The 15,594-nt window shown below is 38.9% G+C and overlaps 2 protein-coding genes across 2 annotated transcripts; both read right to left on the bottom strand.

Moving 5' to 3' along the window:
* Positions 1–1,564: 1,564 nt before the first annotated feature.
* Positions 1,565–6,958, bottom strand: LOC103712105. Its single transcript, XM_008798510.4, has 3 exons — positions 6,064–6,958; positions 5,676–5,965; positions 1,565–1,879 (listed from the first exon to the last, which is right to left on the bottom strand). The coding sequence occupies exons 1-2, from the start codon at positions 6,906–6,908 to the stop codon at positions 5,710–5,712; spliced, it is 1,101 nt and encodes a 366-aa protein (XP_008796732.3). The 5' UTR covers positions 6,909–6,958; the 3' UTR covers positions 1,565–1,879; positions 5,676–5,709.
* A 2,232-nt stretch (positions 6,959–9,190) lies between these two features.
* Positions 9,191–14,563, bottom strand: LOC103712101 (luminal-binding protein 5). The gene is made up of 8 exons (XM_008798505.4): positions 14,383–14,563; positions 12,485–12,752; positions 12,188–12,402; positions 11,854–12,096; positions 10,732–11,211; positions 10,328–10,482; positions 10,131–10,213; positions 9,191–10,019 (listed from the first exon to the last, which is right to left on the bottom strand). The coding sequence occupies exons 1-8, from the start codon at positions 14,438–14,440 to the stop codon at positions 9,527–9,529; spliced, it is 1,995 nt and encodes a 664-aa protein (XP_008796727.1). The 5' UTR covers positions 14,441–14,563; the 3' UTR covers positions 9,191–9,526.
* Between the last annotated feature and the right edge of the window lie 1,031 nt (positions 14,564–15,594).

The following is a 15,594-nucleotide window of genomic DNA, read 5'->3' as shown; positions in this document are numbered from 1 at the left end:
ATGTGATTGATTCAACTGTTAGATAAATTAAGGTGAAACTATATCTCACCTGCTTCTTTTGAATCTTAAAGGAGTAAAGGATGAATACTATTCTTCCATATTTTAAAAAATGTACAAGGTGGATGATACGTCAATTCAAAATGCTTAGAAGTTAAGTCAGAGCCTTTAGTTTGGAATTTTTGATGAGCTTTGATATTGCTCGCCATCATTTTGCCTCTGTCTCTGACCCTAAACAATTTCGTATATCAAAGGTGGAATCCCCTTCTCGCTTTCTTCCTCCCCATTTATTATTTTAACCACGTAACCGATCTCACCCAATAATACACCTTCCATGATGTTACTTACTTCTCTCGATCAAAGCCCTACATGATATCTCAGTCTCTTCTGAAAGATTGAGGCATCCACTCACTTAAGAGAGAGAACGACTCTCTCCACTAAGCAGCCTTTTTACTTTATTTTTAGGATTATGGCTGTCCATGTATGTCTTTATCCCTTATCTCGCATATCATGCATGTCCACTTTTGTTCATCACGGGTGTTTTCTGCTAGTTGTTACTTTAAAGTTTGAAAAGGGGCTTCAATTAAAGGTGTACATATATATATATATAAACACTCATGTAATTTCGCATGTTAAACAGCTATTAGGTTTAATTAATATTTGGCTCCTCCAATTAGAACTCACATCCAACATTAGAAGTATGTAGAAACTAAGAGATAGACTATATACATACATACATATATACAAACATACATACATTTATATATACATGTATATGTATATATATGCATTCTTAAATATATATACTTGGTATTCAATATTGATTTTCATAAATATAAATAGAGATATTAATGTACTTTGGGACATAGAACCCTAATTCAATAATTTATCGTTAACATACAATCAATACATTAATTAAATGATTAAAATGAAAAATTAAGAGAGATCAAGGATTATTTGACATGCCAACTATTATTTGTATGTCAATGTCTGAGTACTTGGAGGGGGCAACTAGCAAGACTCCCTCAACGCATGATAGGCATTAGGATCCTGGGAGTGGATGAGGAATAGAAGCCACAACCCTGTACTTTCCATTTGTACTATTAGATTTTTCACACTGAATATACTAAAAGAAAACCTCTATTCACTCGCTTTGGATGAAAATTTGAAGAAAAAAAAACATGGTATCAAATCAACTGTCATAACAACTTTCAAATAACTCGATGAGTTAGCCGAGTCAAGACTAAATCAAAAACCTGAGTTTACATAAGCTGAGTCTCCTACAGGATCAGCTGGAAAACTTGCAGGGTCGAATTGGCTCATCGAGTTTCAAGTTGACTTGATGGGTTTTTAGATTGTGATATAAAGAATGTGCGAAGTGGTGATTGCGATAATTCGGTTTTGGGAAACACATAATGCTTGGGTAAAACTTTACGCATATCAAAAGAAAAATATAAATCAATAGAGATAAAGTTAATTGGATAAAACTAATGAAAAAAATAAGGTAAGGAAAGGAAACACATTGAGATTTATTAGGGGGAGCTTCTTTAGGGTAACATGACAAGTTAACTACCAATGACAATTTATCCTTTCAAATTATACTGATACTGTTGACGGATCACTGAGAAGAATCCCCTCGTTCAAGTCAATGCTATGAGGAATAACAAATGGCTAATGATCGAAATAATGTTGTAGAATAGTTACAAATCAATATTTCAAGAAAGTTATAAGCTGTCACAATGTAAGGAGTTGAAGGGGCTTATAACCTGTTCAGGCTAGTTGCCTAGTACCATGAGCTGTAGCTTGTAATATTTGAATGCCTGAAGAGATTGTCAAATCCAAACTGCATAGGCAGACAGGGCGTACATGGGCCTCTTTGGTTCTGATTACATGAAACAACAAAAAAGCGACAGTGAGGTGGTAAAGCTCCTAAATACAATTTAAAGCAAGGAAGTACTTAGTAAGTCAGATGCAAGGGTGTGACATTAGAATTGAACCTATAGACTGGCAAAGATGTTAGGGCTTAAATAGATGCCAAGTATGAGTGAGAATTTATACTGGCATGTGTTTTGTCCCATATTGGTTATTTGCTGAAGAGATCTTAAATATTTATACAAGCCAATAAATTCAAATAATACATTCCAACAAGCTTTTTGGATAAAGTTTTGAATTGTTACAAATAATATCAAAGCTGACTCGATTTATAGCCCATGTTACAGTCTCTTTTGAAGCTGATCACAAACCGATCATAATATTTGTGATTAGATTTCTAGTATTTTTTATTATATTTAATTAAATTTAGAATCTTAGCCTGGCCATGACGCTAAGGCTTAAGCTAGGAAGAGGGATTATATGTGGCTCGTGCAGATGTATGTTTAGCTCTATATCGATTGTGTATTGAGTAGATCTTGGATATATATATATAGGGCCAAAAAATTTAAACAATATCTTCTAACTAGCCTTTTTCAGCAATATTCTAGGTAGTTAAAATTGTATCAAAGTGGACTCGGTCCATAATCCATGTGGACTAGGTGTTACCGCAGCACGGACCCAAGTCTCAAATGGGGAGAGTATGTGACGATCTATGTGGGCATATGTTAAGTTCCAAATTGGCTATGCACTAGGTAAATCTTGGATACTTATACCTGGCAAGAAACCCAAATAACATTTCTGAGTGATGGATGTCCTAGGTTAATTGTATTAGAGTGGACCCAACCTACGATCCATGTAGACTAGAAGATACTGTAGCTTGAACCCATTGGACCAACTACGAGCTGATCTTGATATTTGTAATTAGATTTGTAAGCCATGTGATTGGATTTGAATGGATCTGGATCCCTAATATGGTGAGAGAACCCACGCTTAAATAGGGGAGCATGTGAGAACCCATACAATCGGGTTTAGTCCCACATTGGTTGTGCATTGGATAGATCTTTTATACTTATACAAAACCAAGAAACCCAGATACACCTTCCGGCTAGCTTTTTTGGATGAGATCCTAGGTCATTATAACAGCTTATCAATATGTGATGAACTTGAGGATTGGGAGTTTAGGATTACACAGTACAAACAGAAGTTGCAGCTGACTCCTAAGCTCAAGTGTGACACCTAATTGCTGTAAATGTAACACGCAATTGTAGATCTTCTTAGCTGTTTAGCACATAAAAATGGTTTTGCATACTCCGGGAAACTACTTTTGGCTTTCAAAATGCATGAGCTCGTGAAAATTTCAAATACTTGGTACTTAAAGAGTGGGAATTCAATTCTGTTATCCTGTCTTACAGAGTATGTTACATAATTTATGGAATCTGATAGAGATTGTGATTGAAGGCAAGAACACATCCATTTATGACTCCTAATGTTCTTCTAAGCCTTCCAATCTGGAGGCATCTAAGCTTTACAAAGTCTACATTCCTGAAGACAACATCAAGATATTTGCATTCATACTTATACTTCTTTTTCCTCTTGCAGATCATATTCTTCATTAATATTCACTTTGTTCATTTCATGCTCTAAAAGACAGGCAATCAACTGTTTGCACTAGCTTCTGAGGATGGTGCTCACATGTCGCGAAGAGCAAGAAGGTATACAGATATATAGAGAATCATATGTTTAACTAGACTTCTTACTATGTCATGGCATAAATACTAGCAGCCTTTTGCCACCAATTTGGTCACACTTATGAATCCATGAACTGTTATTGTCAAACAGAACTTGGCATTTCTCTAAATTACATTAAATATATGTTTTTTTTTCTTAACCACAACCAAGATTTGCTTGCCTCTTCAATTTCATCAAAATCATAGTTTAATTTCTTTCATACATTTTGGGCATCTTTTCAGCACTTTCCTAATTGTATCTTACTGATCAATTGTTCCTATGTTTGAATGACTTCCTTAGGATCTGTTTGGCACCATTTCTGTTTTTTTTTCCTACAAATTAGCAAAATCTGACATGCTGATAAATGTGGAAGACAGCATTTGTACCAAAGTTCCACTATTCCTTGCTGCTACTTGTTGCTCGTTTCTAAAATAGATAAATCTTTCCTTCCAAAGCTTCTGGAGATTTTCACCAAACAACTTCAAAAAGCAAAAGGTTTTCATGGTACCGACTCTGGTCCAGTACAATTTTCTCTTCTTGGGTTTCAGAAAACAGAAACAGAAAAAAGAAAGCAATACCAAACCAGCCCTTATTTTCTTTATTTGCCAATTTAAAAATCTTTGCAACTTCCAACTTAATAACATGTTTCTAAACTTGGGGAAAAGAAAACAAACTACAATTGTTGTATCTCAGGTGATGGATTTGACCCTCCATGCAGACTGGCTACAAAAGAAGCAAACCGTTCCTTGACTCATGCATTCCAAAACTCGAATCTCTACTTGCATCTGTATGCTGCATGATAGCGTTCGGCAAATTTACAGCGAAGGAACCAGACAGAGATGTATATATGTTTTACAGTTCTAGCTCTTCTACCATCCTTCTCCTATATGTTAACATTATCCCTGCAAATTGTTAGTGTTTGTCTCATATATGGTGCAGGCATTTGTTTTACATTAACTCATAATTTGCTGCAACTATTAAGCCTCCTTTCCCCTATGTTTCGCAATCTCTATGTTCATGTGTGTTGCATACATTTTTTTATCATAACCATCAATGGTCAATACATACAGCTGATTGCGCCAAATGAGTAAATCTTTACAATTATATGGTACAAAATTAATCAGCGCATGAATGGCCAGAATGACCCGCTCTTCTATGTGTTATATGGTAATAATCATAAACTGGCATGAGAGCTAGTTGTAGATATCAAAGCTAAGAAAGATCACTATAGCTCGGCATGTGCAGAAAATGTTTAAATTAGAAAGATGGTTCATGTTTACTCCTTTTAATGCTTTTATTTCTGTACAGCTTTCATATCTTTTGGCTTTCATCCTAGCAATGTTATATCAGTAATGTGAGGCTACAACAAACAAGAAAAAAGACCAGCTCAATATTTTCTGTAGCATCATTTCACTGGCGACTGATCATTTTTCTGAATCATATCTGACCTTTCCATGAAGATGGTGGTTTCATTTTGCTACTGGTTTTTGTCTGATTGCTAGTAAAACATAAAGCCAAACCCACCCAACTCGGCCATCTCTGTTAACTAGCTCTATCAATAGAATGAATAATTTTTTTAACACAAGAACATAATATTGATTCTTTTCATCTTAACTAAATCCTTGTTCACCTAATTATGAATGAATATGAAACAACATGATCCAACTACATGCAACGCAGGTACACTGTCTAATATGCGATTTTAGACAAGATTTTGTCGCATATATTGCATCACATTGTTCCGCATCAAGACCATATCATAATTAAAAGTTTTATACAAATAATAATTTAAAGGAAGTAACAACAGGATTTGCAGCTTGTTTTGTGCTCGATGAAAACTGTAAACCAAAACATTATTTGAAAATCGAACACACATGCTAGTAGACTTAGAGAGCTCTAGAGTGGCTAATCAGACGAGAGAACAAAAGTTAGTTCTTTATGAAATGAACCGAATAAATAAATGAATGAAACAAATCCCCTACATCCAGGCTACAAGATTTCCAATTCTTCAGCAACCCCAACATGAACCAGACTAATAGCTAGCTGTTTAATTGAAAACAAAGAATTAGAAAGCCTACCTGCCTTTGTAACCTCGAACCATAAGAGTAGGAGTCACAATTCCCGGCAATCTCTTTCTTCATTAGCTTCCAAGGGGAAGCAAGTATCCTGTCCGCCGGTCGTCCATAAGAACCAGGCATAATTACTCCTGTGGTAGTCGTTCTCTGGGTCGGCCTGTATCGCCTCCAAGAACATCTCCTCCGCCCCCTCGAGGTCTCCACGGCCGCGCCACAGGAACAACGCGTACCTGCTCATCGCCTCCCCATCCGCCGGCTCCGCATTCACCGCCCAACGGAAGAAATGGTTCGCTCTGCCACCCACCAAAAAAAAAAAAAAAAATTACATTAGCAAAAGAATGTAAGAGCCAATATGGATATCAAGGATCAGCGAATTGATAGGGTTTCAGACCTATCGAAGTCCTTCTCATACTGATAAAGGAGCTGCGCGTAGTTCGAGAGGATCAGGGAATTGGTCCCCTCGTTGGCGATCATGTTCTCGTAAGCCATGCGCCGCCGCATGGAGTCGGGGCACCGATCGTCGAATGCCGCCTTCTCGGCGCCGTCGAGGATTCCGAGGTCGGACCAGCGGCGCCCGTAACTCCCCGGCGGACCGGGTTTCGAAGCATCGGGGCCGTCGAGGTTCCTTTCTTCCGCGACGGCTGCGAGGACCTTCGGCTTCTCCGTCCCCACCGAGGCGACGAAGAATTTGGCCATGAGAACAAGGAGGCCGACGGCGAGATTAGGCGAGGAGGAGAAGACTTTCCGGAAGAGCCAAACGATGGAGTCGCCGGTATCTCTGGAAACACACTCGGCGGTGTCCTCCGCCTCGTCGTCTTCGGAGAGGATGGATCTCTGGATTTCCTCCATGAGAGAAGCGAGGGACCAGACGGCGTTGCCGACGGAGCCGAGGGCCGGGGGGGAGGAGGAGGAGCGGGGCCGGGGGGAGCTCGTGCGTTTCTTCCTCAACTGGACGAGGCGGAGGGAGAAGGGGATGCCGGTGGCGGGGCTCTTCAGCTGGAAGCCGAAGAGCGGCGGCGTTTCGCCGGAGAAGGGGTTTGCGAGGGCGGGGGGAGGGAGGACAAGCCATGGGGGCTCGGGGCTTCCGATCTTCTTGTGGTGGGATCTCCGGTGGCGGATGGTGGAGTTGAGGACTTGGATAGGCTTTTGGGGCGTCGGTGTTCTTGGGATCGGCTTATGGGGGTGGGTCGGAAGGGGTTTGGAGACGGGAAAAGAGGAGGAGAGGTGAGGTGTCATGGCATGGGGCGAGAGAGAGAGAGGAGGAGAGAGGAAGGGTTTAGAGTGTGTGTGTGTGTGTGTGTGTGAGAGAGAGAGAGAGAGAGAGAGAGGAGGGAAAGCGAGAGTTGGGGATCGAGTGGCAGAAACTTCGGTCAACAAGACGGGAGAGTAGGGACGTTTTGGTTTGCGCTGGCCGTTGGGTTGCCGGACTTCAAAGAAGAGTGGTGCGCGGGTGCTGGGCAACTACTTATTATTATTATTATTATAATTATTATTTTGTCTCTCTCTGAGAAAAAAAAGTGTTTTTTTTTTTTTGCCTTAAAAAAAGTGAAAGAGGGAAGGAATGGATAAGCCCACCCCGTATAGCAGCCCTCATTGGGCCCCCACCCCGCTAGGAGAATATTCGATGCCGACAGAACTGACCGTGTGTTGGGCACGCCGACCATTTTTACTCATACCCTTCCCACCCATGGGCCCAGCTCGGTCACCCCTCTGGGCTCCAGCACGATTTTTTTGTATGAGTACGTCACACCAAGCACCGCCGAGGTTATCAGTGGACCAATAAGCCCTCCTACCCCACGTATCCGAGTGGGGAGTATTCGGTCTCCTCATTTAATCGACGTTCGGGCGTTTCGAACTCGAACCGCACGGGTGGAAGTAAAGGCCTAGTTTCACTGAGCTACCACCTCAGTGGCAAAAAAAAATAAATAATTGCAAGTGGAATGTTGCTTTTTTTTTTTTTTTGAAACCATGACAGAAATAGCTAAGATCTCATTTTGCATCATTTTTTAATTTTTTTAAAAAAAATAGAATCCAGGAGGAAAAGAATATATTTGATGTTTTTTATTTTATCTCTAACAATTATTTTTTTTTCTAAAAAATACTTTTAAAATAAAGAAGCATCACCACTACACTATGGTTGTATTTATCATATGATCATCTACATCTCCATGCTATGCTATCGCCATCATCATTATCACTATCATTAATGTCATTACTTCTAATTTATTCATCACCATTATTTGTTGCTGATATTGTACAAACATCATCATCGTTACTATCCGTAGCATTGTTACCCTTACGCTTATGCCATCGCTATATATATTTATTGAAATAATTAAATCTATAAAATATATATATATATACATTAAAAATTAAGATATTAATAAAATTTTATTTATTTTATCCTTAATATAGAAAAAATAAAAATAATGCCAAATAGCACCATCGGTTTTTCTTAAAAATAAAATTTTTAAAAAACTAATTTTATTGCACCAAAAAATTAATTATAACAGTTTTTGAATTTATTAGTTATCTATAAACCGACTCATTGCTTCCCATAGAAACCCTTTCATGTCCAAATGATCTACCGAAATCTCCCATTTTCTAAATTTTCAAGAGGCAAAGTTAAAATTCCGCTCTCTAATAACCCGACTTGCCATGCATGGTGCTAAAAGGTCAGGTATACACTTATTCTGACCTATTAAGTAAACATTGCAACATCCTAATGCATTTGCTTGGAACTATAGTCCATGATACCTCCAACCATATGTTCTCTAGTAAAATATTTAAGTTAAAAGTGTAGGCAAAAATTTTTTTTCTTTTTTTTTTGTCAAAACAAAAAGTGCTCAACCACAAATATTAGGGCTTTTCTTTTTGACAGGACACTATTAGGGTTCAGCGGGTACAACCTGCGAGATGATTGATTGGCATGCCACTGATAGGTTGACGATCTCCGGGTTTCAATCACCGTCTATGAAAAAGCTAATGAACTTCCTTTGAAGATTAATCATGGAACCACTGTCGAACATTTCATAGAAAAATTTTTGGAGAAACCGCAAGGATGCAGAACCCCAAAGAGACTTGTTGACGTGGATTGGCCGAACTTAAATGAATGCTCAAACTTCGTATTTTGGAGCCACAGCCACCGAGTTGTAGTTCTGTCGACATGAAGAACTGATCAAACCTCCCTCCTGTCCCCACAGAATTTGGCAAACCACACTATTTTGCCTCCTACTGCAAGTTTGCTGCATTTCCAATCCGAAGATTTGTGGCCGAGAGTGTTTCTCTAGCCAGTTTAATGCTCGTTCTTGCAACCTTTAACAGCCATTACGACCAAAATCATTATACACAGTCATCCTTGATCGTAGAGCATATTTATAACACCAACTTAGAAGATTTAAAATTCTGAAGACGTATCTATTATGCTTCAAATTGTTGTAGTTGATCAATATTTCAAGAGCCTATGGAAGCCAATTCTAGCTTGATATTGCCCCATATAATCTGCAGGATAAAGAGAATTTAAATGTGTCAAAAATTGTCATTCAACAGGAAGAAATAAAATCTGAAGCATACAACTTAGGAAAAGTGTCACCACAGGACACATTTCAATAGCAACAGTATGCTTTTCCATCTTACTTTGGGCAAATGGATTTGTCAAACAAAATCTCCACAGCATCCCTAAGATTGACAGACTAGCCCACATATAGAAGAAAAATCCAAATTAATAAGGAGCAATCATGCCATGCCACCCTTCCTCCACACTCTTCCATTTTAAATCCAACTGCTACAAAAAATTACAAGATACTTTTTAGTCTCGCGTCATCTACACTACTCCACCCTTACAAGTTGAGGGCTTAAAGCTCATCATGTGAGTCGTCATCGTCGGAGCTTCCCCCGGGGGCACCACCGGATCTCTGATAGACAGCAGAGATGATGGGGTTGCATACAGCCTCGACCTCCTTGAGCTTCTCATCGTAGTCTTCTTTTTCAGCATTCTGGTTGTCATCGAGCCATTCAAGGGCATCCTTAAGAGCTGCATCGATCTTGTCCTTCTCTTCGCTCTCAAGCTTGTCGGCGAGCTTGTCTTTCTCGTTGATGGTGTTCTTCATGTTGTAGACATATGTCTCCAGCTGGTTGCGGGCATCAATCTTCTCCTTTATTTTCTTGTCTTCCTCGGCAAACTCCTCTGCCTCCTTAACCATGCGATCAATCTCTTCCTGACTCAGACGCCCCTTGTCATTGGTGATGGTGATTTTTTCTGACTTACCGGTTCCCTTATCTTCTGCTTTGACATTCAGAATGCCGTTGGCATCGACCTCAAATGTGACTTCAATCTGAGGTGTGCCCCTGTTTTTTCACCAACCACAATAGTTTTTAATAGCTGAAGAACACTGCTACAGAAAATTGTTCTTCTTGAAGATGAAACGCATTTGAAGAGATGGATGCGAGGAAACAAACCTGGGAGCTGGAGGAATTCCAGTTAGATCAAACTTCCCAAGCATCCTGTTGTCCTTTGTAAGACTTCTTTCACCCTCAAAGACCTGCATTTAAAGATACATGAATCTGTAATTCACAAGCAACAAATTCGCAAAAGCAGCACATCATTTGGGGGAGCAAGATAAGATGTCAATTGACTTCGAGGAAAATTCCAATACCTGAATAGAGACAGTAGTCTGCTGATCCTGGTAAGTGGTGAAAACTTGAGATTTCTTGGTTGGGATGACAGTGTTTCTTGGAATCAGCTTGGTCATCACTCCACCAACCGTCTCAATCCCAAGAGTTAAAGGCGCCACATCCAACAAGAGAATATCTGCAACCAGATCACATTAGAAAACACAGATCAAGAATAAAAGTAGAGTTCAAATTAGTGCCAGCTGAATCCGTGACCCACGATACCAGGCTATAAAAATTTACTTTGGCATTATCTATGCTCTATTTCATGGTACTCATTTTACATCTTACAGGGATGCAATATAAGTGTTATGATGAGATTGCTCTTAATTATCTAACTCTGCGCATAAATAGCATACGGTAAAAATAATAGCAGAAGATAATTTACCTTTGGTTTCTTCACCACCCTCCCCGCTCAAAATGCCTCCTTGGACAGCTGCCCCATATGCAACTGCCTCATCCGGGTTCACGCCCTTGCTTGGTTCCTTCCCATCAAAATAGTCCTTCAGAAGCTGTTGAACCTTTGGAATCCTGGTGCTCCCGCCCACAAGGACAATTTCATCAATCTGGCGCTTCTCCAGTCCAGCATCTTCCATAGCCTTCTTCACAGGTCCCATGGTCTTCCTAAAGAGATCATTGTTTAACTCTTCAAACCGGGCTCGGGTCAGAGGCTCAGAGAAGTCCAGGCCTTCGTATAGTGACTCGATCTCCACCCGGACCTGGTGCTGATTGCTCAAAGCTCTCTTGGCACGCTCACACTCCCTCCTCAGCTTCCCAAGAGCCTTATTGTCCTTGCTGATGTCCTTTCCGTGCTTTTTCTTAATCAATTTGATGAAGTATTCCATGATTCTCTGATCAAAGTCTTCACCTGCAGGATAGAAACAATTTAGCTTGTGTCAGCAATACTACCAAGAAAAAACCACTCAACAACTGCAGCATCCCAAGTTGATGACTCATAATGATCGAAACTACATTTCCCACTAGGACTGGTACATGAGGGGCACATGCAAAGAAGTTAAGGATGGCTGTGATTATTCAGAGAACCACACAATGTATAGATGCTGGAATCTAATGTCTTGCTTTCTCTCAATTCTTACTGCTGATTCAAGTATTCAAAACTTCCAATTAGAACGTGAATTTCCCTTACAAATATTGTTTGCTTAGTTTGTTTCCTGGTAAAATCAAAGAATCCTGATATTTCTTTACTTGGAATGGAACCCCTATGCCTGGAGATCCAGCCATCCATGCTGTCCTCATGTAGAAGGCTACAGGCGAAACAGCACATGCTGGACTCTAGGCCTTTCATGTTACAAAGATACCTCAGTATTTCAGGGAAAGCCTGAAAACCAAAACTTAGAATGTATACCACAGAACTGGATCATAATTAATAGGTGGACTAGAAATCACAACTACTAAAGAGAACTCTGTCATTGATTATGCCAAAAATTAAGCTGAAAAATAATCAGAAAAGTTGTAAAGAACCTCTACTGTCAGAAGCCTAAGGTCTTACCTCCAAGGTGAGTGTCCCCATTTGTTGCCAAAACCTCAAAAACTCCGTTATCAATAGTCAAGATACTGACATCAAATGTCCCTCCACCAAGATCAAAAACAAGGATGTTCTTCTCCCCACCTTTCTTATCAAGACCATAGGCAATAGCAGCAGCGGTTGGTTCGTTTATTATCCTAGCAACATTCAAACCAGCTATTATGCCGGCATCCTTAGTTGCCTGCCTCTGAGCATCATTGAAGTAAGCTGGAACAGATTAAGGACAAAAGATGTAAGAAGATGATTGCAATTAGAATTTAACTAAAAAGTAATTTCTAAATCAGACCATTTTTATTACCTGGGACAGTGACAACAGCATCCTTAATTTTCTTCCCAAGGTATGCTTCAGCTGTCTCCTTCATCTTAGTTAGAATCATGGCACTAATCTCTTCAGGACTAAAAACCTTGACCTCTCCATCCCTGATTTTGACTTGGATGTAAGGCTTGCCATCCTTGTTCACAATTTTATATGGCACAAGTTTAATGTCCCTCTGTACCTCTTTGTCCTCAAACCTGCAAGAGCACATAAATTATATCATTGCACTGGTTAACAGAATTCAGGTAGAGAGAGAGAGAGAGAGAGAGAGATTCTTACTTTCTTCCAATAAGCCTTTTAACATCAAAAATGGTCCTCTCCGCATTTAAAGCTGCCTGGTTCTTTGCAGCCTCGCCAATTAATCTCTCGCTATCAGTGAAGGCCACCCAGGATGGTGTGATACGGTTCCCTTGGTCATTGGCTATGATTTCTACATGACCATTCTTGTAAACACCAACACATGAGTAGGTAGTGCCCAAATCTATACCAATAACTGTCCCCAACTTGGTGGCTTCTTCTTTTGCAATCGAAAATGCAAAGAGACATCCTGCCAAATTATCCTCCAAAGTTAATACCTCACTGCTTTTGCACACTACCATAACTAAAAGCACAAGCATATATCATCTTTTTTCTCCTATAGAAGAAAGAAACCTACCACATATTATCTGCATTTTCTACATATTAATGATACAAAATAAAGAAGGTTAAATCAAAAACCATGCATCATCAAACAATGACTAAACAAATATTTGTTGCATAAATGAAAACGCATAGGGAGGCACCTATCAATGTACATCTCATAAGAATATAAAAAAATAATTATAATTTAATTGGTAAAATGATATGCTTAACTGGTTCATACATAGTGTTACTAAGTTAGTTGTGGCCTTCTAGCCTTCTCTGATGATTGCATATGTTTCTTCCAACAATTGATTAAATTATTTACCATTGGAAGCATAGAAGATAATATTTCTAAAAGGACCTTCAACATTTATTTCCTAAACTCTGTCTAGAAACCTAGCACTCATAGTTACCCAAGAAACCCAAGAAAACTCGTGCTTCTGATAATAACCACCAATGGCCAATAAAAGAATTAGTTTTTTGATCAGTTCAATTTGTCCTCCAGATGGTGCATCGGTACACATAAATTAGGTTAACCAACACACAATCGACAACCTAGTTTGCATCGACAGAAATCCACTAAACTAGTAAACATAAATAACGTTAACTATTACACGATTGACATCCTAAACAGAAATTCACTAACTTCTGATGATCATGATGTTTTGCCAAGTGTTTACGCATAAGCTACTAAAGATTTGTTCTAGACCTATATTCTTTGTTCCAAAAGGTTGTTAAAAATAAAAACCATTATACTGAACCACAAAATCAAAGGAAATATTTGGTTATATCAGTTTTCAAAGAATACAAACTCTGACCAGATCCAACTTTATACAATATAGAAACATTAACGTTTCTTGGTAAGAGAAATAATTGGGTAAAGTTAGTTAGCAGAAATTCATTTACGTCTTAATGCAGACACAAGCTACAAATGATCACTAAGAGCCATCGAACAGTTATCCAAAAAGTGATCTTTACGTTTTCCCATCTGATATTACAATCTATGTCTAATCCAGACGAGGTAGTCATTCCACAAGCAATTATTCAAACCTAGGACGTATCGAAGCCCCTTTCACGCAACCAGCTCTGAATAAGATTAAGATAATTTCTGACGTACAATCTAAGCAATAAACTGATAGAAGTTAAGGCTTCCACTAAATCAAGCATATCAAAATTTCGTCATTATTTATGAGATCAACGCCACACTACAAGGGCATAAAAAAATCCGTGATTTTACTTGGCAGTAAAGAAAAATCTGGACAACAAACTCGGTTTCTCCTTCTCTATCAAAATGACAAATGATCAACGACAAACCCCAAACCGTGCAGCTAGATCAATCCCTCGAAGCAGATCTCGTTCCCTCGAAGCAGATCAGCAACATAAACCCATAGAAACAAGTCGAAATGAAAGAAACAAACACACCAGTCTATCGAAATAAAACCAAGCACCAGATCTAAACAACTATACTCATCACGATAGGAAAACAGATCCCAGGAATCAAACCATCAAAACTTGATCTAACAAAAGAAAACTCAAGGGATCCAAACACTTCATACCTGAAAGCAAGATCCCTAACAAGATCGCGGAGCCGCTATTTCGCATAGATCGATCCATGGCTGCTTCACGAGCTTCTCCTCCTCCTCCAAAACCCTACGCTGGAGACGGATCCGATGGAATCGCTCGCTCTCTCTCTCTCTCTCTCTCTTCCCGGAAGCTGGCGAAGACTTAACTTGCGAGATTGAAGGGTTTCAGCGGTATTTAATGGAACGATTTGGGTCCGAGCGACACTGCAACACGTAAACCGGATCCATTTCCACGAATCCGGAGAAGGGTACATGTCATTGCAATGACGTGGACCAATAGGGTTTCAAGGTTTACGCGTCTCCGCCAATGGGAGCTCGAGTTGTTGTTGGGGCGATCACAACGGTTTATTCCATGGATTTAAACGTGGAAGGTTCGCGAGATTTAGAACACGCGTATTGATGGTATCCCGAAGACCACGGCAGTTCTGCTACGTGTCTTGATCAAATGCCGTCCAATGGTGCATCTATTTCCGTCCACATATTTGGGCCTTGAGGAGGCCTAGTGGGCTTAAACAATGAGGCCCACTGGGATATAACCAAATAAAATTCAATGCGATCCTGCTTCAAATAGCTAAGGCCCTATTTGGGAGAGTTGTTAGTAGTAGAGCTTTTGGAAGTAGAGCATTTATAAAAGGCTGTTTACTGTTTGATAACTATATTTTTAAAGTGCTGTGGCACTTTAACATGTGTTTGGTAAACAAACTGAGAAAGTACTTTTGTGTAATAAAATGACCAGGATATTACCAGTATTATATAACATAGCATAATAAAATATAATATATATTAATACATAAATATATAATATAGTATAATATTAATATAATATAATATAATATTATTATAATATAGTACTATAATATTATGTATTATAGAATAATAATTTAATATAATATTAAATTATTTAACATAACATATCAATGTATTATGATATAATGTAATATAATATTATATTTATAGTATAATACCATAATAAATATATAAAATATTATAATTATTAGTGAAAATTAATTTTTCATCCTTTAATGATCATTTATCTCTCTAACAAATTTTCTAGCTAGGTGATAAAATTGGTTACATAATTACTAATATTTATTTTTATTTATTGTCTTCCTGTTCTGGCTCCTTGCCTGTAAGCAGCCGGTGCTGTGAGAGTCATGCCGAGGCGCGGTGCCTTTGGTCTGTGTT

This window comes from Phoenix dactylifera, chromosome 2 (assembly GCF_009389715.1).
Source record: "Phoenix dactylifera cultivar Barhee BC4 chromosome 2, palm_55x_up_171113_PBpolish2nd_filt_p, whole genome shotgun sequence".
NCBI classification, from domain to species: domain Eukaryota; kingdom Viridiplantae; phylum Streptophyta; class Magnoliopsida; order Arecales; family Arecaceae; genus Phoenix; species Phoenix dactylifera.
This window is presented reverse-complemented; position numbering and strand designations above follow the sequence as displayed.

Excerpts from the sequence above, each read along its gene's own strand:
- LOC103712105 (XM_008798510.4), bottom strand. The coding sequence starts at position 6,908 with ATGACACCTCACCTCTCCTCCTCTTTTCCCGTCTCCAAACCCCTTCCG. Across the intron at positions 5,966-6,063 it reads TATGAGAAGGACTTCGATAG|AGCGAACCATTTCTTCCGTT; the intron begins GTCTGAAACCCT and ends GGTGGGTGGCAG.
- LOC103712101 (XM_008798505.4), bottom strand. The coding sequence starts at position 14,440 with ATGGATCGATCTATGCGAAATAGCGGCTCCGCGATCTTGTTAGGGATC. Across the intron at positions 12,753-14,382 it reads GTTAGGGATCTTGCTTTCAG|GATGTCTCTTTGCATTTTCG; the intron begins GTATGAAGTGTT and ends ATAATTTGGCAG. Across the intron at positions 10,483-10,731 it reads GGGTGGTGAAGAAACCAAAG|ATATTCTCTTGTTGGATGTG; the intron begins GTAAATTATCTT and ends ATCTGGTTGCAG.